The 22,314-nt window shown below is 55.7% G+C and overlaps 1 protein-coding gene across 1 annotated transcript in view; it reads right to left on the bottom strand.

The window, feature by feature from the left end:
- ACE (angiotensin I converting enzyme) overlaps positions 1-22,314 on the bottom strand; it is a 59,536-nt gene that overhangs the window by 18,268 nt on the left and 18,954 nt on the right. The window contains exons 3-11 of the mRNA XM_073326207.2: positions 16,816-16,909; positions 15,587-15,730; positions 14,319-14,510; positions 12,341-12,438; positions 9,916-10,088; positions 8,067-8,290; positions 5,233-5,377; positions 2,931-3,029; positions 1,619-1,741 (exon numbers count right to left, since the gene is read on the bottom strand). Coding sequence (XP_073182308.2) covers positions 1,619-1,741; positions 2,931-3,029; positions 5,233-5,377; positions 8,067-8,290; positions 9,916-10,088; positions 12,341-12,438; positions 14,319-14,510; positions 15,587-15,730; positions 16,816-16,909 — 1,292 coding nt within the window. The remainder of the gene's footprint in view (positions 1-1,618; positions 1,742-2,930; positions 3,030-5,232; positions 5,378-8,066; positions 8,291-9,915; positions 10,089-12,340; positions 12,439-14,318; positions 14,511-15,586; positions 15,731-16,815; positions 16,910-22,314) is intronic.

Genomic DNA, 22,314 nt, shown 5'->3' with positions numbered 1-22,314 from the left:
TTGCTGCATGCATTCATCTCACTGATAGCATTTGTACCCCCCAGTGTAATATTTGAGCAGTTGTATTGTGAGCCTCTGTGACTGTGTAACTCTCCAGACAGGAGAGAGACATTAATTACTGTGAAGTGCTGATCATCAACACAATGTGTTACGTCCTCCCCAACAGGAAAAGTCCATTGACACCAGACAAACTATTGTGGGACATTAAAGAGGACAAAATACTTCATTGTTCTGTCCTCCTTCCCATGAAGATGAGTCCTGTAAGTGGATTCCTCTGATCAGCTGAGTTCGCAGCTCAGAGGACATGGCAGGAAGGGGATAAAAACCCAAAACAAAAGGAACCTGGTATCTCTATGCTGCTTGGATGCTGGGGCGCAAGGGTTTTCTAGACATAAGCAAGAGTTTCCCAGCTGCTTACCCTGGGTTAGCTCTAAAGGACATATACAGCTTGCTGATTATAGAACTTCTATTACCTTTTGAAACTTGATTGTAACTGATTTGTTTATATATCTTTACCTGCTTTAACCTTGTAAATAACTCTCTAATTTCCTTTTCCAACTTAATAAATCTTTATATAGTTTATTATAATATTGGCTACAAGTGTTGTCTTTAGTGTGAGAGCTAAGGTGCAATTGACCTGGGGTAAGTGACTGGTCCTTTGAGACTGAGACTAACCTGAATATTGCTGTGATTCTTGGCATAAGGGACCATCTGTCACAAAAGTATCTTCACCTGGGTGGTGAGGTGGGTGGGGGTGTCGAAGGGGACTGTCTGTGACTCCATGCATATGTTGTTATTAGTGCCTGAGGAGTTCACACTTGGTAATTGGTTGATGAGCTTTAAGTGTAGAACTCACAGTCAGTTTGGGGTTTGTGCCCGGCTTCCTAACAGTCTGTCCTGAGTCACTGCAGCCAGTGTTATGGGCAATCGATTCTCAGGCTTCAGGGGATCAACTGGCCACCCCAGGCTCAGAGGAGCATCTCTTCTCACCATGTGCTTAAGTCACTTTGGAAAATGACACCCAGGCCCCTAAATCACTTAGGTGTCTTTAAAAATTGGACAGCTGGACCTTCTGTTTTTGGGCTTCGTTCAGGCCTGGAGTTGCATCAACTTACATTAGTGCTGGATTTGCAGAAAGTAAAGTCTTTACACACATCCCTGCCACTTTCACAGAGGGCACCCATCCCTGTATGGAGAACGTGCCCTTAGCTGGGACTTGAACAGGGATTCAGGCGTTTAAAACAGCCACACTACCACTTGAGCTAAAGGCTAATCTCCAGCTAGTCCTAGTGTAGGGACTGACAGCCTCCTGGACCTCCAGCCTGTAGGGAGCAAGGCCATCACATATCCCCCAGATGAACCGATGCACTGATCCCATAAGAACAGCCATTCTGGCTCAGACCAACGGTCCCTCTAGCCCAATCTCATGTCTTCTGACAGTGGCCAGTGCCAGATGCTTCAGAGGGAACCAATGAGAGAGGCTAGTGGAGAATGAAGACACCCCGCCCCCCATGCCTTTTGTGACCTCTTGTGGTCCTTTCTAACCACCCTGCTAGGGTTGGGGCTCCGGGCTGAGCAGCTCACCCCCTTCTTTCCCAAAACCTCCCTCGGCTCTCACCCGAGTTTCGCTCCTGCCTCTTTAGATGTGTAGATGTCACAGGTGTGCAAGGGGCCGGTGTGATTGGCAGCTTGGCACAGGGCCTTGTGAAACTGGAACTGCAGAATAAAGCTCACAAAATACCTGTGAAGAAAGCAAGTGCCATAATAACATAAGAACGGCCATACTGGGTCAGACCAAAGGTCCATCTAGCCCAGTATCCTGTCTTCCAACAGTGGCCAGTGCCAGGCGCCCCAGAGGGAATGAACAGAACAGGTCATCATCGAGTGATCCATCCACTGTTGCCCATTCCCAGCTTCTGGCAAACAGAGGCTAGGGCCACCATTCCTGTCCATCCTGGCTAATAGCCATTGATGGACCTATCCCCCATGAATTTATCTAGTTCTTTTTTGAACCCTGTTATAGACTTGGCCTTCACAACATCCTCTGGCAAGGAGTTCCACAGGTTGACTGCGTTGTGTGAAGAAATACTTCCTTTCGTTTGTTTTAAACTGGCTGCATGGGAATGGGGGAGAGAGACCAGCCCCAGTACTTTTGCCTCCTGCCATTTACATTCTTCACATCTTTGGAATCATTCTAGGCCCTGAACAATAAAGGGCCCCGATGGTGACTGGTGCGATTAGGCTGTTTCAGAGTCCGACCAGGGGTTTTTGTGCTGACAAAGGGGAGGAGACGAGAGACAGCACTGGGATCAGACAGAAGCACTGTGTACATTTCACCGTCACTGCCCTGTACTCTGGTCTCCTGACGCTGCAGAGCTGGGTTCCCCACACTGTGCTGTACCCCAGTCCTGACCCACAGCACCCCCTGTCATTGCAAACCTGGGCTCCCCACACTGCTCTGCCGATGGTGATTCTATGTGTTGTGCCATTACAAACATTGTGAGTATCAGGGGCAATAGCATCGAATAACTTTAGGTTACCCAGGCTGTATATGAGAGTCTCCAGGAACTGTCACTAATTTTAAGGCTCACTGGGGCCCTGCCACGCATCAGCTTAGCTAGTACATGGCATAGTTCACCCCTTATTATTCCAGTGCAGGGTCCCACGCAGCTTTGCCAGTGGGCCACTATCCTGGCCTACAGAACTCCCAGCCGGAGAGACAGATAGGTATGACCTGTAGGTGCCCCTCGCTGCGGGTCTGGAGGACGCTGCCTGATCCACACAGCAAGCTGCAGCCACTTCCTGTGGCTTTTGTGATACAGATAAACGTGCCACAAAGGACTAGAGTGGAGCCTCGTCAAATTCAGGCTGGTGGATTGGCCCAGCGCACCCGCACATGCCAGTGGTCCGAGAAGCAAGTCACGAAGTACCTGATGTAGGGGGTGTTGCCAGGGATGTGATACTTTGCACCAGGGTCAAAGTTGGTTTCGTTCCTTGCAATGGGAGGACAGATGCCCTGATATTTAGTTCTGTAAAACAAAGGGGTTGGGGGGACAAAATGAACAGCATTAGCAGGGGCCTGAAAGAATCGGACACATGAGCCCCTCCCCCCTCCCCCGGTGTGTGCATAGTAAAGAGGAAACAAGAAGAAGGAAGAGGGGAAGCTATAGTGATGAACAGCCCTGAACGTGTCTGGGGCTTAATTTCAGATATTTCTATCCATCCACCCCCCAAACATCCGTCCCTCTGTCCACATATACACCCATGCACCACTCACATATTCATCTATCCATCCATCCACATATATACCCATCCATCCATCCATCCATCCATCCACCCACCCACATACCCATCCATCTATCCACATATACACCCCCCCATCCATCCAGACACCCACTCACCCACATATCCATCCATGAATCTATCTTCGCACAAACATACCCATACATCTATCCACATATCCACCCATCCACCCGTCCATCTATCCACATATACACCTGTCCATCCATCCACATACTCTTCCATCCATCCACCCACCCACCCACATGCCCATCCATCTATCCACATATACACTCCCCCACCCATCCACCCACCCACATACCCATCCATCCACTCACCAACACACCCATCCATCTTCGCACAAACATACCCATCCATCTATCCACATATACACGTATCCATCCACCCGCCCACATACCCATCTATCTATCCACATATACACGTATCCATCCACCCGCCCACATACCCATCCTTCTATCCACATATACACGTATCCATCCACCCGCCCACATACCCATCTATCTATCCACATATACACGTATCCATCCACCCGCCCACATGCCCATCCATCTATCCACATATACACGTATCCATCCACCCGCCCACATACCCATCCATCTATCCACATATACACGTATCCATCCACCCGCCCACATGCCCATCCATCTATCCACATATACACGTATCCATCCACCCGCCCACATACCCATCTATCTATCCACATATACACCCACCCACCTACTCATCCATCCATCCACCCACCCACCCACATGCCCATCCATCTATCCACATATACACTCCCCCACCTATCCACCCACCCACATACCCATCCATCCACTCACCAACACACCCATCCATCTTCGCACAAACATACCCATCCATCTATCCACATATACACGTATCCATCCACCCGCCCACATACCCATCCATCTATCCACATATACACGTATCCATCCACCCACCCACATACCCATCCTTCTATCCACATATACACGTATCCATCCACCCGCCCACATACCCATCTATCTATCCACATATACACGTATCCATCCACCCGCCCACATACCCATCCTTCTATCCACATATACACGTATCCATCCACCCGCCCACATACCCATCCATCTATCCACATATACACGTATCCATCCACCCGCCCACATACCCATCCATCTATCCACATATACACGTATCCATCCACCCACCCACATACCCATCCTTCTATCCACATATACACGTATCCATCCACCCGCCCACATACCCATCTATCTATCCACATATACACGTATCCATCCACCCACCCACATACCCATCTATCTATCCACCTACTCACCCACATACATACCTATCCATTCACCCACCTACCCACATATACACCCACCCATCCACCCACCCACATACATACCTATCCATCCATCCATCCATTCATTTACCAGAGTATTGGCCTGGTCCCAAAGCTAAGAACATGCTCTCTTGTTAGATTTCTGGTATTCCCCGTTGGTCACAAGGTTCCTCCCCTTCCGATCCCAACCAGGATGCACGAGTGCAAAGGTGGCCACAATGGCTGCCCAAAGGCACCTGACCTAGCCACATCAATGAAAGGTTCGGGACTGACATTTGGGTCAGTTTCTTCTTTTCTCCAGCCACATTTGTCCCAGCCCATTCTCAAGGGTAAAATTGCAACTACACTGTCTCTATTCATTTCAGCCCATGCTGGGGCCGAGGGTGAACTAATCCGGTCAACTCACAAGCAATCACCATCTGTTTGCACGGTGCATCTTTCAAACCAGAAACAGCACAAAACTATTCACGCTTCACACATGCATGTTCACTTATGCTCACACCCATGGGCGCACAGGTGCACACCCACACACACCTGTGTGGGAAGAAACACGCATGCACACACATGTTCATCAACCACACGTGTGTGTGCATTCACACCAGCGTGCCCTTTACCTCAGATACCACCAGTCATAGTTGTAGCGGCTAGGGGGGGTGCGGCCACTGAAGACATTCCAGCGCCACTGGTCGATGAGGTAACCGAAGGGGAGAAAGGCAATCTTCTCCAAGGCCATTTTCAGCAAGTAGTTGATGTCACTCTCTGCAAGAAACAGAGCCGGAGTGAAGCAGGGAAGGGACCTGGGGGGATGCAGACATTAGTCCAGGCTTCCTGGAAAGAGCCCCCGGACCCCTGCAGTGGGAATTGTGCCCAGGCAGCTTCCTTAGTTGGCCAGAGGAGCAGGAAGGTCTGCGGGGGCAAGCTAAAATGGCATTGTGACACAATGTGCCCCTTTCCTTCAGCAGTCACCTCGCTAGACGCTCCTCCCCGGCTCTCCTGACTAGAATGGGGTGATATTTTTTTGACAAAACTTTTATTTTTTCCCCAACGAAAACACCCAACGCATTGTCGGGTCCCCCAAAGCATTGTGGCAATTCACGCCAAATCTGCCAAATTGTTTCAGCCGGAAAAAGAGAAAACCGAAAAACGCTGCTTTTTCCAGTCAAAACGACTTTTGGTTTCAAATTTTACGTCCATTTTATTTGATTTTTTCCCCAACCCCTTCAAAATAAAAGTTTGTTCGACCCGAAACGATTTTTGTCCCGACGTTTCAGGCCAGGATGGAGGTGCGCTGACAGGGCTCCAGACCGGATTCATAATCATCAGCATAAATACGATCCCAAGAACACTTTGTCCCCTGCGAAGCAGCCGCTGGCTTGCAGCAGCAGTTTCCAAAATGCGTTTGGCTCAACCTGGTGCCATCTGGCTCAACACGTGGGCCGGTTAAAGCCCAGCTCCAGGACAGAGCCTTTCCAGCCTTGCCTTTCTCCAGCAGAAACTAGTCACTTTCACTCAGACAGCTGGCCCGGGCCTAAGAGGAATTCACTGAGCATGAAACCCAGCCCAGAGAGCTGACTTCTCCTTGGAAATAGGCTTGCTTGGCTGCAAGATCCAGATTCCAGAAAGAAACCAGGAACAGCTCTGCAAGGGGAGCTCTGTTCTGTTGGCAGGGAGAAGGGTTTGCTTCAAAGCAAACGAGGCACAGAGCCCCGGTTCCCAAGCCAGCCTGCGATTCAGCACCCAGGGGTGTTGCCGTGGGAGTCCTTCAGGGGTGAAGACAATGGCATCTCGGTGTCTGGGCACCAGCCTGCTCCTGCAATCGGATCCATGCAATTACACTCCAAAGCTGGAGGCTAGTTTGAGGCCCCTTTCAAAACCTCTGCACTTGCACTGGTTTGAAACTCCCAAGGCTCTTCCGGCCGCGTGATGACTCTTGCTTTGCATCCGAATAAGCGAGATCAGACTCGGACCCGTGGTCATTCAAATCTTAAGGACAAATAATCCACAAGTCCCTATTCTGTTTTTGCTCAGGCAAAATGTCCATTGACGTTCATGGGCCTGAACCCGAGAAGTGCTGAGCACCCACAACCCCCAGGGAGCCAGCGGGCTCAGGCCCAGGGTCAGTTTTCCCTGAGTAAGAGCTTCCTGGGTCCCAGCGTTTGACGCCTTGCTCCCCTTGCTGACCCAGTGCACAGGGTGGGTGCTAGCCTCGGAGATCCCAGCCTAGCAATAGGATCAGCCGCAGCAGCCACCCGTGTAGCCCCGGCTACCCTCCCCCTGAGTGGCAAATCGTCCGCTCTCATCAGAAGAAGCTAATTGCAGGTGACCTTTGCTGCGGCTTCCCGTCATCACATTAGCTCACGCACTTCTCCTCCGCCCCACAAAGACGCTCGCCTCACCGAAAAGCCTGGACCTGCCGGTGCAGCCTTTGGCTGGGTTATTTAAAGGAGCCTGCCCCTCAGCGAGCAGTTCCCAGGGCTGCAGGGTGGGCAAGTGCCCATGGCTTCAGAACCAGGCGAGCCCCAAATCTCAGCCCAAACAGGTCTTTGGCTGGAGCAGGATTGGGGGACGGGGGAAGGTTCATTCTTTGGAAGGGGAAGTGAACAACTGCCCTGCTGTTGGTCAGGAGGATGCTGGCTGGGTTCCTTAGACTCATGGCCCCTCTCCGCTGCCCGCGTCTCTGGACACCTGGGTCCAGAGCCTCATCTGGTGTAAGCTGGTATAGCTCCACTGAAGTCAATGGAGTTAGGCCAATTTTACAGCAGCTGAGGACCTAGGGCCATTACTTTCAGGTGCTGCCATGGGAGGTTAGCACGAAGGGCCTGTAAGCCACAACTGCCAGGGTCTTGTCCAAGCTCTGCCACAGACGTGCCATATAACCCTGATCACGTCACTTAACCTCGCTGTTCCTTAGTTTCTCCATTCGTCAAACAGTGATAATGATACTCACGCCCTTTGGGAAGTGCTCTGAGATCTCTCGATTTAAGAATGCCCCACAAGTGCTAGGTGTGAGTAAAAATAAATGCACCAGTCTGGGATGTATGAGCTGCACCAGCATGGAGAGCAGCCCCCAGGCAAGGAGTGACGATGGCTAGAAGCACTCAGAAAATCCCCTCAGAGCTAACTCTGGACTCAGATGCTCTCCTGGACCAGCCAACGTGCAACACAAGAGCTGGAGGGACTGGGCAGCTGGGGGTGTGATGACAGTGGGGAGCCCAAACCACTCCAGCCTAAAGACACACTTGGGCATGAATGGCAGAGTTAGCAACTTGCATGCCGGAGGCAGGGGAGAGTGTGTGGAAGGTGCCCTGGTTCAGAGCAGCCATACCAGGGCCCTGGCGCTTTCCTCCCTGCAGATCTCAGCTCATGCTGCAGCCCCCTACCCACCCCACCCCCTGTCCAGAGGAGGTATCTGGTTCCCGGTGCCTTGGGGGCATGTCCCCGCTGGTACCTGCATCCTGGGTGACTTGGCTGAGGAGCCCAAGCTTCTGGAGATGCCCGGGGGTGGAGACCGACAGGCTCATGACGTCGCCGATGGCCTCGTGGAAGCCAGGGTTGGCCCCGCTGCGGAAGGTGACCGGCTGGTCCTTGTACTGCAGGTAATACTCGACGTGCCCCATCTCGTGGTGCACCGTGAAGAGCTGCTCCATGGTGACTGTGGTGCACTGCTTGATCCTGCAGGGCGAGGGGCAGAGTCCTGTCCACACGCGCCCTTTGCACTGAGGAGGGCTTGACCTGCCTGCTCCCCCTGCTGGGATACACACAGCCCCGGGAGGGAGGGAGGGAGCCTGCTAGCCCCTGGCAGGTGGGAAGCAACATACTCCGTGGGGCAGGGACAGTCAGCAGCCCGCACAACCCCCCACCCCTGCTGGGAACACTGGGGGGATGGAGAACACCCTCCTATTGCTCCCTCCTCACTCCCCCCAGTAACGGATGCTCACAGCAGCACAGAAGGGACCCTAGGGTGCTGGCGAGGGTCAGTGCAAAGGGGGACTCCGGCAGGTGGTGTCGGTGGAGAGGGGAGAACATGGGCTGCTAAGCCGGATGGGAGAAGGAGTTCTGCCGGGATGGGAACACGTTAGCTATGCAGAGAGAACCCCCCCACCCCACATTGCTGCATCTCTGCTGAGGGCGGGGGGAGGGTTGCTGGCATGGTTACATGGCTAGGAGGCGTGGGGGGGATGTGTCACCCTCGGGGGCTTGCCAGCATGGTTATGTGGCTAGGAGATGTGGGGGGGGTGGGTGGCGGTTTCTGCTGGCATGGTTACATGGCTAGGAGGCGTGGGGGGGATGTGTCACCCTCGGGAGCTTGCCGGCATGGTTCTGTGGCTAGGAGATGTGGGGGGGTGGGTGGCGGTTTCTGCTGGCATGGTTACATGGCTAGGAGGCGTGGGGGGGATGTGTCACCCTCGGGAGCTTGCCGGCATGGTTCTGTGGCTAGGAGATGTGGGGGGGTGGGTGGCGGTTTCTGCTGGCATGGTTACATGGCTAGGAGGCGTGGGGGGGATGTGTCACCCTCGGGGGCTTGCCAGCATGGTTATGTGGCTAGGAGATGTGTGTGGGGGGGTGGCGGTTTCTGCTGGCATGGTTACATGGCTAGGAGGCGTGGGGGGGATGTGTCACCCTCGGGGGCTTGCCGGCATGGTTCTGTGGCTAGGAGATGTGGGGGTGGCGGTTTCTGCTGGCATGGTTACATGGCTAGGAGGCGTGGGGGGGATGTGTCACCCTCGGGGGCTTGCCGGCATGGTTCTGTGGCTAGGAGATGTGGGGGTGGCGGTTTCTGCTGGCATGGTTACATGGCTAGGAGGCGTGGGGGGGATGTGTCACCCTCGGGGGCTTGCCGGCATGGTTCTGTGGCTAGGAGATGTGGGGGGGGGCAGTTTCTGCTGGCATGGTTCTGTGGCTAAGAGGTGCAGGAGGGGGTCACACTGGGGGGTTTCTGGCATGGTTACGTGGCTAGGAGGTGCAGGGAGGTCACCTTTGGGGGGCTGCCGGCATAGTTACGTGGCTAAAAGGTGTGGGCGGGGGGGCTCACGCTCCTGACCGACATAGCTATGCCAGTATGTGTTGACCAGGCCTAACTCCTATCTCAGGAGCTGCTAGGAAGAAAGCAGAGGTGGGGCTGGGCTGGGAAACTGAGGCAAAGGGACGTGTCCCCTGGCAGGTGGCACACTCAGCTCCCTCCCACCCGCCAGATTCCTTGCAGCGCTCTCGTGGCCCTCGTCCCCAGGCTGTGCGTGGAGTCAAGAGGCTCCTCAGCCTCTCTCTCCAGTGGGGCCTGGCCTCCCGCCCCCACACACCTGAAGTCCTTGCGGTTGTAGAAGTCCCAGGCGGAGGCGTGGCACACCACCTCCCGCCCGTCCGCCGGCTTCTCCAGCATGGACTTCTCCCAGAACTCCGGCGGCATCCCCAGCAGCCCCAGCGAGGTGAAGAACTCCTCGGAGACCCGGAACATGTGCGTAGCGTTCCAGTTCTGGAGAAGCAGAGCCGAGGGAAGCCATCGTTACACGAGCCAGGAGGAGGCCGCCTGGGGCCGGGACGCTCCCGGGCCAGTCATGCAGCGCAAGCCTCAGCCGTGGGAGGGTCAGGTCTTCTCCCAAGGAGTGGCGAAGGGGGCCAGGTTCACAGCCCTGGAGAACAGGGCGTTCTGCCGATCCCCAGGAGAGATACAGTGGGGCAGCTCCCCTGCGCTACCCCACCAGTGCCCCCCCCACCATAGGCGCCGACCTCCCCTCTTTCCCGTGGGTGCTCGACCCCCACCCCCACCCCTTCAATGAGGCCCCGCCCCTGCCCCGCCCCCATTACAACTCCTTCCCCAAATCCCCGCCCCGGCCCTGCCTCTTCCCTGCCTCCTCCCCTGAGCGTGCCATGTTCCCGCTCCTCCCCCTCCCTCCCGGAGCTTGCTAATGCTGCCAAACAGCTGTTTGGCAGCGGCCGGGCGGGAAACACTGGAGGGTAGGTGGAGGCGCGCTCAGGGGAGGAGAAGGAGGTGGGGCAGGGGTTGAGGGGAGCTTGGCTGCCAGTGGATGGAGCACCCACAGAGTCTGCGCCTATGCCCCCCGCTCTGAGAGATGGCTCTTAAGGGAGGCGCAATACCTGCGTGAGGCTGCTGAGATACACCAAGGCAGGGCAGCCCGAGAGATGCTGGTAGCTAAGAGGATGCCAGCAGCAGGACACTAAACAAATCAGGCTCCTCTCCCTGCAGCCCGGAGCCTCGGGCAGCCATTTGCATTAGTGCAAACCGGACTGGTGGTTTTTCCCCCCACACTGGTGCAAATGATGACAGGACGTGCAGGGCATTGACAAATCAGGCCCACTGGGTGGATTGTTAACCCTCTACCCCTGGGGTGGCCAATCTGAGCCTGAGAAGGAGCGAGAATTTACCAATCTACATCGCCAAAGAGCCACAGTAATACGTCAGCAGCCCCCCATCAGCTCCCCCCACTCCCAGCACCTCCCACCCACCAGCAGCCCCGCCGATCAGCGCCTCCTCTTCCCTCCCCATCAGCTGTTTCATGGCGTGCAGGAGGCTCTCAGGGGGAGGAGGGAGGAGCGAGGGCATGGCAGGCTCAGGGGATGGGGTGGGAAGGGGTGGGGCAGGGGTAGGGCCTGTGGCAGAGCCAGAGGTTGAGCAGAGCCAGAGGTTCCCCGGGGAGCCGGAGACACAAGCCGTGCAGAAGAATCTCCCATTAACTGCTCCCGACTGGGCTGAGAGCATGTGAGTGGCCCATGGTGATGCAAGCTGGGGACCCTGGAGCTTTCCTTTGGGACACCAGCAAGGCTCAGTGGGTCCAGCTGCCAGGAGTCTCTCTGTCTGCCCAAGAAGAAATCTCTCACTCACACCCTGCTGCTTACCTTCCCCGTCTTCCCTCCCTTTTCCATTTCCTCTCAGCCCTTCCCTCGCTTTTTTCTCTTTCTTGGGTCAAATTCCTCCCGGGGTCCAGTCTCCTGGACTGCAACACAGCTGCTGCACCCAGGAGGAATTGGACCCATTCTGTTCCCTCGCTGTGCGCACCGAGTAACGTTCCTTCACTGGATCTTGCCTAAGAGATTCTGGAAGGGCGGTCAAAGCAGATTTGTCCAAGTTGGCAGCCTTTTTATCAGCCCTTCCCCAGAAAATTAGTTTCGCCCTGGGCTCAGACCTGGAGGCTGTTGCCACTGAAAATGGTTTGTGGTCGTGAGTTTCCCCTGGGAGCAGTGACCACAGAAGGGAAGCCCCCCCTCTCTTTCTCCCTCTGCTGTTGGCCTTGGGCTGATGGTGCTAAGATCACTCCCATGAGCCCTGCACCCTGCATCACTGGGAATTTGAATATCCAAGCTGGATGTTTTACTAAAAGATCTGCTCTCGTTCAAGCAGGAACCAATGCAGGGAAGTCCCCTGGCCTGTGCTGTGCAGGCAGTCAGACGAGGTGACCACTGTGGTCCCTTCTGGCCTCAGAGTGTCTCCTCCTATGCCTCCGGCCAGGCGGTGAGGGGGATGCAGTTTGGATGAGAGATGTTCTATGGGGTAAAACATGCCAGGCTCAGCACGGCCCCTCCAGGAGCGACGCGGCTCATCGCTACGGGCAGCGCTCTGCAAACCGCCCCATGGGCAGCAGGCAGGCGTCCTCGTCTCTTGCGGGGTGATTTACCTGCCTCTACCCACAATCCCCAGCACTCAAGCCCTATGTTAGGCTTCGAGGCAAGAGGCTAAACACCCGCAGCGAATGGCCACCAGGTTCTTACTTGCTTCACCATGGCGCTGGTGACGTCCAGGTTGGGTTTGCCCGGGAAGGGGACCATCATATCATAGATATTGTTCCACTGCTGGGCCCACATGTTGCCTGGAGAGAGAACAGCACAGCTCAGGGGTTTGCTACAGCAGGCAGCTGTTCCTGTGAACCACCTCTGGCTGCCTCTAGACGGAGCAGAGAGCTCAGGGCCCATCAGCACACTTTCCTCCAGGGAGCAGGACAGATGGCCGCCTATAAGCCTACTGGAGCATCCCTGGAGAAAGGGAGCTTTGGAGCACAGCAGGGGCTTGTCTGGGAGAAGGTATGTGACGGCTCCTTGACTTTCCTCCCTCGTTTCAGCACCTTTTGGAGCTGGAGACGGAGAGGTCTCCTTTCCTTGTCTCTAGCTGCAATAAGAGGAAGCGCTGTCCAACAGTCAGAGCACTCCCAGGCTCCGTTGCCTGCCCCGCCATTGACTCATTGGGTGATCCCCAGGCAAATCACTGCCCGGCTCCGTGACTCCTTTTCACACCTCTGTACAGCAGGGAGGACGCTTGCCTGGCGACGGGGCTGGGAAAAGTGCGGGAAGCTCTTCGGATGATGGGCACTACGGAAGTGCGAGTTACTGATGCCAGCAGGTGAGGGAGGAGATGGGGCCATGGCGGTGGGGTGGGATCAGATGCCCTCTACCAGGATCTTTGCAACTATCTGATTTCCTAACCATTTGCCAGCCCTTGGGAAGGCGCTGTGGTGCCCTGCCATAGCTACTGCATGCAGGGTGGTTCGTGACAGTCTATGCAACCTCGTGCACAGAGCTTGGCTCCAAGCATTTCCCATTCCCTCGTGCTCCCCCCCAACCCCCGCCAATCAATCGCCTGGCATAAATTCAACTTCAAAGCCATGTAATTAGCGCGCACGGGTGCGTGGAGGAATCTGTTGCAGGGCTAAATATCTGGGAATTCCTCCCAGCGCTGACTGGTCAGACCTGATCCTGGGGTTTGTTTGGGTTGTTCCCTCTGCTGTTTTCCTCCCTTTGGGGAGATCTGGAACTGCCTTGAGCAGCTGCTCTGGGCTGATAACAGACTGAGAACAATATGCTTCCAGCTCGAGCAGCTGTGCTGCTCACATGGCCTGATTGTCGGGGGCCACCAGTATGAGTGAGCGTCACACAGTGATGGGCTAATCTGAGAACACGTTACGGCTCAAAGCACTCTGCAAACCCTGGGCAGGCAGCACTGTGGAAATGCAGCCACCGCTGGAGTCGAGGATGGCAGCTCAAGAGCACGCAGAAGTGGCAGGCGCTGGGAAGTCTCCTCTCTTAGAGAAAGTGCCCTGGAGATCTTTAATGCCAAGGCAGAACCTCAGTGTGTAGGATCTGCCACAGCCCCACGTGCGATGGGGGCCCATCAATCCCACAGGAGCCCTTGGGCCTCATTCTGCGTTGATGGGGGAGCTCAGTGCAGAGCGGCCCCTGCTACGCCCAGCATCTCCCGAGCTCTGCTGGGGCAGGGAAGGAGCTGGTGTGGACCGTGTGCAGGGCGTGTATGTAACCCCCTCGGCAGGGTGCGCTGTCCTGCTCTGGGGGCGGCTGGGACACAGGCAGAGCTTGATTGTTTAGATCAGGCAGGGGAGGCTTGTGTCTTTAGATTCAGAGGCCCTGGGTTCGATCCCGGCTGCCAACAACTCCCCCCGGAGTACAGCGTTCCTTGCACATGTGGTATCCAGAGCTGGGCACATAGGGCTGCAGCTGCCTGCCCCGAATCCAGCCTCCCACTGCTACCCAAACGCTCCACAATTCCCCCTCTCTGTTGCTGACCTCATGTCCATTCCCCCCACCTCCCTCAATTTCCTTAGCACACGTCAACTTGCACTGCTGCCAGATCTGCATGGGCACCCCATCCTCCTGAGGCAGCTACTGCCTTCGCACCCAGGAGTGGGAGAGGCGGGCGTCCCTTCCCAGCGGGCACAGGCCCTGCCTTATGCCCACTTACCCAGTAAATGAGCAGGGATGGGGCCCTGGAGGTTGATGTACTTGGGGCCGTAGTGTTCGTACAGCTTCCTCCTGACAAAGGCGTGGAGGTTCAGGTAGAGGGGCTCCAGCTGGTGGTAGAGTTCCTCCAGATCGTCCTCAAAAGTGGGCGAGTCGTACCAGGAGCGCCAGTAAGCGCCGGTATCCTTGAAACCTGGCAACGGAGAGCACAGGGCCAACAGCAATGAACTCCAGCGTCTTGCCAGGGACAGCAGTTCGGGGACCGCCCCTCCTTGCCTTTCTGCACAAAATCATCCCTGGGGGAGCAAGGATGCCTGCTGGAGGGATGCATGAAAGGCTGAGAGAGGCCCTGTGCCCAGTGGGTAGGGACGCCTGCTCCTCCAGGTGAGCTGCCAGCTGGGGACGGGGGGGAATCCCCAGCTGGTACAGAGCCAGCACGACATCCCCGCTCATTCTCCAGGCCTTACTGATCAGGGGCGTGGCCAGAGGAAAAGGGGTGTAGTCAGAGGAAAGGGGGCATGTCCAGAACTCTGCTAGGCCCAGGCTAGAGCAGCCCCGAGGTTCCCTTTGTTGCACACTCTCAGGCCCTGCTCCGAGCAGAGCTTGGCCAGACCCAGGGACCTTGTGCAGTGGGCCAGAGTCTGATCTCACTTACATTTCACTGTGGGAACCCTACTGATGTGTAGCTGAGCAAGAATGCACCAGCAATGAGGAAACTGAGGCCCGGCTACTGCCCCCAGTGCACAGGGGCTGCCATGCTGAAATGGACCCATGGCCGTCAAGGCCGGCATCCTGTCTCCTGCGTTGCCCAGCGTCAGATGTGGCACGAGAAGGTGCAGAACTTGCAGGGCTCGACTTTCCTCTCACTTCCACCAACGGGGTTCCATCGGCTCCTCATTTACACCCGGGCAAGAGGCGACTAACTCCTTGAATGCACTCCTCATGCAATGCTGTGCCGTGGGCGTGGGGCAGACATGCCTCCTGACCAAGGTTCCCTCTAATGTTTGACAGGCCGTGTGCGCAAAAAATTTCTTCTGTGCAAATTGTTGTGCGTGCATTGTTTTGTCGTGTGCACGGGGTTTAGGATCTGTGTGCGCACGCAAATGCGCACAGCTTAGAGGGAACAGTGCTCCTGACCCCAGGAGGAGCGATTGTCCTTCATCAGGTGTTTCTGAGCTTGGGGCTGGTTTGTGAGGCTCCCCCGTCCCCCACCCCCTGCTTGGTGACAGAGATGCCTGCAATAGCAGGAGACCGGACTCAATGTCTCACCGTCCATCCTGTAGGCCTCATTGCTCAGCGTCACAAACTCCTCGTACTTGGGCCTCAGGGGGTTTCCAGCTGAGCTGTGCCAGCCCTCCCAGGCATAGAGCAGCTCCTTGTAGCTGCGGGAGTTGGCCATGGTGTTGGTTATCTCTGAGGCATGAAAGAGAAAAACACGACAGAGTCACGCCAGCTTTCGCGGCATGCAGGGGGAGTTTCTTTCCACCCACAATAGGTCTCCCCAATTTCCTAGGGCTGCGCAGATCCCCAGCTGCACGGACACAGGCTGGGGCAGAGGGAGGGGTGTGAACCCCCATCAGGTTCTCTATCGCTCACGGATCAAGCAGAGACGGGCCTGAGCTTGGAGCCAAACGCTCACAAACATCGGGGTGCCAGACAGTGCCCTGGCTTCACAATGGGCCAAAGCCACGGGAATGGTGGGGTGTCTGCAGCCCCGGTGCCTGTAACATGCTGAACAAACACCCCAGATCCAAACAGCACCCCCCCTTCTCCGGGGCGCTGGACATCTGAAACTGGAGCAGGATTGTGTGGCTCCGGAGGGAGCAGAGGTTGTGATGCAGGAAGGCTTGTCGGCTCTAACGCCCGCCAGGAGCAGCCTAATACCCCTTTTCTCCTGCCCTTGTCCCATCTCCAGTTCAGTGTCGCCTTCCAGTCCCCCCTGAGCTGGAGCTGGCAACCCTGGGTTTGGGGCATGGAGGACTCTCTCGTGTCGGAGCTGCCTGCCACTGGACCCCCTCACCCTGTCACCTGCCTGTGGTGAGTGGTCAGCGCCTGAGACTTCAGAGAAAGTGTCGACAGGCCCATCACATACCCAGCCGTTTGTGCCATATTGCAGGGAAGGGGAGAGGATTCCTCCCTGCCCAGCTGAACTGAGGAGTCTCATTTCCTTCCCCTCAACCACCAACACTGGCTTAGAGCTTCCAAATTCCACTGATGTCAGTGACCAAACTCCCACGGACTTTAGTGCCACTAGGATCGGGGCCACTGAGCAAGCCGGAGGCTTTGGGCTGCTTTCTTGCCTCCTCGAGAAGGAGCCCAAATCTGGACGGTGCTGATCACGCTCGGCTCCCATTGTCTCCGGCAGAGGCTGAGGGCGCTCAGCACCTTGCAGGCTCAGGCCCACCTCCTGAGCAAGGAGCTTCGAAGTTCAGAAAGCGACGGAGTACGAGTCATTGGGCTCAGGGCTCCCACCCAGCTGGGACGGGAAGGCACCGTACCTGGCTCCAAAGCCCAGCAGTTGGTGGTCTGGTTTGGAGGACACACCTTGGCAGTGGAATAGATATTGTCCATCTCGCTCAGGATGGTGTTGTACTGGGGGAGGAGGCAAAAGCAGATGTTAGGGGTTGAAGAACATGGAATCAGGGCTTCCTTCAGCACATGGGCACTACAGTCAGAGTTCAGGTACAGGGAGAGAACGGAGGAAACCCTGCCTATGGACTGGCAGCACCTCTGAGGCTCCTGTCACTTTGGTACGTGGTTCTGTGTGCATGTCATTTTGTGTGTGAGCTTGTGAGGGTGAATGGGAATGCAGGTGGGGGTGGCTGTGTGTGCCGTTGGGCTTGTGCAGTTTAATGTGTGTGGAGGAAGAAGGCTGGGCCTGCATATGGTTTGGGGGGGAGTGTATGGGAGCATGTGGCTTGGCAGAAGGGGGGCTGTAAATTCATGAAGGTGGAGGGTGCTTTTCTGTGGGAGTGCATTGTTAGTTGCTCATTAAAATAAGGGGCAAACAGGGGAGCCGATCTGACTGGTTAGACGGAGCCAGGCCATGCATCTCCCAAAGACGGCTCAGTGACCCAAGGTGAGGAACGGTGATGCGGTGTAACGAGCACCGTCAGTGATCCTGGCTTCGTGAGTCAGCCCTCCTGCCACACACAATCTGCAGCCTTAGCGAGACCATGGCAGGCTCATATGGGATCTATCGAAAACAAGGGACGCCCATCCCCAGGGCCAGACAAATAATGTGGCTGGCAGAGGGCCGACAGATGCTGTGCAAAGGCTCCCTTCCCGCCCCGCAATCTACCGATACCACTCGATCCTGACCTAGAGCAACCCTGCTATTCATCACTCTGCCAGTACACCCCCAGCTCGACCTGCACCCCCTGCTATTCCAGTCCTGCTCTACACCCCCACCCCTGCGCACAGCTCTTTGCTAAGACACCCGAGTTCTCTGCCAGTTTTCACACCCACTCCCCATCTTTACCAGCCCGATCTGCAGCACCCTGCCGATCCACCCCTGCCATCCACCTACGTCCCAGCGTGGCCACCTCGCCTTATGCCACGTAAAGCTGCCTCACTCACGGTCTAGGTCTCTTTTTGATCAGGGAACCATTTTGTAGGCTGGGAGCTTCCTAACATAGCCCACATAGCCAGGGGCCAGGGACCCACCTACCCTTCCACCCCATAGGACTGACTTCGGCAGCATTCAGATCTCCAGAGAATACAGTTCCTCGGGTTGACCAGGAAGCCCGCAAAGTGCTCCTGGAATTGTATTCAGCCAGCAGGAGGTCCGGCTGGATAGGATGCTGAGTTAGGAGAGTTGGTCTCTATTCCTGGTTCTGCCACTGGCTGGCTGTGTGACCTCCAGCAAGTTGTTTCCCTTCCTGTCTATTTAGGTGGTTGGCTCGTTGCAGCAGGGACTGACTCTCATGATGCGGGTATGCAGCACGCAGCATAAGGATGGGACCCTGATCCTGGCTGAGGCCTCTAGGCTCTGCTGGTGCTCTTTCTGTGAAGCCAGAGGGGCATTCTTGAGGCTGCTGAAAGTGTGGCTTGGATGATGAGATGGGGGCCTGAGGCCCTGACCACTTGTGACCACTAAAGATCCCCCAATGGTTTTCAGATAAGTAGAATTGTTAGACCCATTGTTCCGGCAAAATTGTAGTTTGGGAAATCACATCCTGCTCCCTAATAGTCCCCTTAAGCTTTCAATGGAATGGTCATTCGCGCTTCTTGTCCTAAATTGCTATGTGGCATCAGCTTTTAAACAGCTGCCACATTGCACCTCAGAAGGGGCTGCATTGCAGTGGTGGGTAAAATGATTCTCACTGATATAGCGCTTTGGGAGGAAAGGCAGGCTCTGGGAGAATACACTCACCGAAAGCCCTTTTAAAAGAAGGAGTAGCTCTTCAGATACCCTCGGGTGCCGCTGCTTATAATGTCCTTTCCCTCTATTGCTGCGGCTGGCTCAGTTTAGTTACGAGGGAAGATCAAAGTTTGGGTCAACAGTTGCACTGGTTATGCTCACTGCCAGCAGCAGGACAATAGCAACAGGGCATTTCCTGCATCCTGAACGCAACAACAATCTCTGGGAGAGGAAACTCCACAGCTTTGTCCCTTCCTCTGGCTGAACTCGCACTGCTGAAGGCGGGAGGGGGCTGGGTGGGAAGCCTTTCTTCTGGAGAAGGAAGGTATTCGCATTCACTCCAAGCCTTACCAGCTGGGAAGGAATAAATACAGCTAATCGTCAGGAAGGAGATTTCAAAACTTGCTGCTTCTGTTCTAGCAGCTAAGAGTGGCAAAGGCTCAGGCTTCTCCCGGCGGGAGGGAGACACTTCCGACACTGCTCGCAGGAAGCCTGGCCTAGTGATGGAGTATGGCTGTGGGTCTAGCACCAGCATGTGGGGTCCCAGTGGCACAGCTTACACTTCTACGTGGTATTTCATCCCGGAGCTTCCCAATGCCCTTCGCAAACCAGGGAAACCAGACCCAGGTTCCTTGGGAGAGTTCAGCTCCCAGTTAGGCACCTAACCAAGTGGGCAGATTTTCCAAAGAATCCAGCTCACCGGGCACACATTGAGCTCTCCTATTAGCCTGGCACCCATCGTGGGCACGGAGCCCTTGAGAAGCAGGCCCTGAGCTTTTGGGAAAATGTTGCCCCTCTTGCAGAGAAAAACATCTTTGGCCATCACCCAAATGCGACTGTCTCTGGGGAGGAGGCACAGCATGGCGTTACAGCAGCAGCACACTGCAGAGCATTTAAGAAGGGGTCATTTTGCAAGTGTGAAATGCTCACTCACTATGCCCAGAGTGAGTGTGTAATGTTCTCACCAGTCCCAGTGGGTGCAGACTTCGGCTTTGGTAGCACTTTGCACCTGATTAAATGACAACACAAGCTGTTGGACAGAGGCCCTCCCAATTCCTACCTGACAAGCCCCATACGCCACCCCTGTCTGCCTCCTATTCAGCTGCATGGAGCTTTGATGCTCCACGGTGAGGTTTGCTTTGCTGGGAGGAAGGGGTGCTGATGGGCACTGGTTGGCACAGACAGAATGAGTCTGGTTAAACTTTCACAGGGTTAGGTGGAGGTGGTGCCCCGGAGGGTTGGATCAGCAGAGCTCAGGGTCTCTGGAGTCGCCCCTTGCTTTTACATCAGACTCCACTTGCCCGCCTGGGAGCCAGGCAAAAGGCTTTTATTCCCCACCTTCCTCCTTGGAACCGTTCAGAAGAGCAGCAGTAAATTAACTGCTGCAGGCAGAGTGACAGGATTAGCTGGGTAACTTTGAGCCAGCCCCTCCTATTCAACGCTTTAGCCATCGCTTCCCTTCGCTGCACGGATTTGCGGAGAGCAGCAACTTGCCCGGTCTCCAGCGTTCAGAGTGGGGCCAGCCTGACTCCCCGGAGCAACACGCGGCCCACCTTCCCAGGGTCACACCGGCACCGCTAACCCCGGGGGCTCTGCAGATTTGGGCCGGGTCTGCACACGGATGGGAGACAGCCACGGAGCACCCAGGAGCTTTGGTCAGTCACGAGGCAGTGCTCCTCCCGCTGGCTCATTCCTGACGAATTGCCCCTCCTTCCCTGCAGCATGCTGACTTCTGGAGCGGGTGACAAGCACGACCCGCTTGCTGGTGAGCATCACAGATCCCATGGGGCTTCTCCTGACCACAGGAGCGGCCTGGAAAAATTCTAGCCTGGACAGTGATTTCCTGCCAAAGCTGCTGCTGTTTTCATTTCCACTCTCTCTCCTTTGGCCTCGGTGCCTTTCCTTTGCTGCCTGTGTGTTTCTTAGCACCCTGTCCTGCTCCATTGTTCATTTTTTTGACAGTCTGTCAACTGGCCTGGCAGCAGCGGCCGCCCTCCCTGTTCCCTTCACACCTCAATGATGTTTCCTCCTCGGTCAAAGAAAAAAATACACTGTCTTTGCTTCTCTGACCCATTGATCTGAGGCCATTACCCCAGCGCTCCCCTGGTGTGCCCCTTGGCATAGTGTAGCAGATGTGATGCCAGTTTGTGCCTCCAGGACTCCTGCCCTTTGTACCCTCACTGCTCCTGAGAGTCTGATTCCCCCGTGCCCCGGGCAGTTGTTTACACCAGTGCAAAGTGCTATCAGATCAGCATCGCAGGCTTTTACAGCTTTGCCCAAGCTGCAGGGCAAATCAGCTCAGGCCGGCATTTTTGCCAGGAAAGAGCAGTAGCCACTGAGGAAACAGGGTGGATGTTGCAGCTGTTCCAGCCGAGGCTCCCACACCTTGCTGGCCGCACACCTGACCAGCAAGTTACAGAAAAAGTTATTTCGATTAAAGCCCTGAGGCTTGGAAACATTGATGCCCTGGTAATCATGCCATCCTAGGAAAGGTGAAAGCCATGGTAGGGGCCCCTTTTGGTTTGGCAGCCAGGGCGTCATTTCAGAAAAAATCTTGGGTGTTGGGGAGAGTTGTGTCAACATCTAGACTAGACCATGAGATACCCTGCAAAGCTGGGGGCGGGGGCCAAAAGGGGTGCGCATGAAAAGTCTGGGAGAGTGGAACTGCCCTCCTTGTCCCATAGCAAATTACAGCCTGTCCAGTGTCCTGACACAGCGACTTTGTAAGCGAGGCAGGATGGTCCTGACAGCCCCTGCTCTGCCACAGCCCTGGGTGACCTCAGGCAAGTCGCTTAACCTCTCTGGGCCTTGGTTTCCCACCTGTACAATGGGGAGGCTGCACTCACTCACGATTGGGGTTGGCTCAGATGCTGTGGGGATGGGGGGCAGAGAAGTACCTACGTAGACAGTGGGGACCCCAGCCTTCCTTTGCAGGAGGATTTGGGACCGGTTCTCAGGATGGGATAGCATCTCCATGCCTTTCCGCACCATCTGAGCTGATTTTAGAGAGGGGCCCACGCTGACCTCGGTGACAGCCCAGGGTGAGAAGGTGACTGAAAGCCGCCTTTGCCCCCCAGCGCCGTGGGCTGGGAGGTTGGGCCTGCACCTTCTGGGGGCGCAGAATTTCAGACTCTAAATCAAGCTGCTGGGAACCACTCCCCTCCTGCCCCCTCTTTTTACTCCTCAATCTGAAGCCTGGGGCAGAGCCTCTCTACCACTGGGGCTACATATACCAAAGTGACGAGTGATTTTATTTTTGGGGTGCCCAATTTGAGAGGCCTTAAAGGGGCCTGACTCCCAGACTGTGCCAAGCACCTGCCCTCTGCAAACCAGGCCCCTTTAAGACCCATCTTGCCAGGGGCCCCCAGAATCACTAGAGACTTTGAAAATCACTAGAGACTTAGGCCCTGGAGCCTGGCCTCCCTCTGGTCTTCCTACAGCGTCTCACGCCTCCGCGGGCCCATTGGTTTATTTCTGGCTCCCCTGGTTCTTCTCCTTCCCACGGCACCCGCTGGGTTTCAATTCGTTTGCAATGTTTACTTCTTCCGAGATAAGCCCTCTCAAGCTGCTTCCCAGCCACACACCCTCCCAGGGGGTTCCTTAGGCGCTGGACACACTGCCCAATTCAGTCTTG

The sequence above is a fragment of the Lepidochelys kempii genome, chromosome 27 (genome assembly GCF_965140285.1).
Source record: "Lepidochelys kempii isolate rLepKem1 chromosome 27, rLepKem1.hap1, whole genome shotgun sequence".
Lineage (NCBI taxonomy): Eukaryota > Metazoa > Chordata > Testudines > Cheloniidae > Lepidochelys > Lepidochelys kempii.
This window is presented reverse-complemented; position numbering and strand designations above follow the sequence as displayed.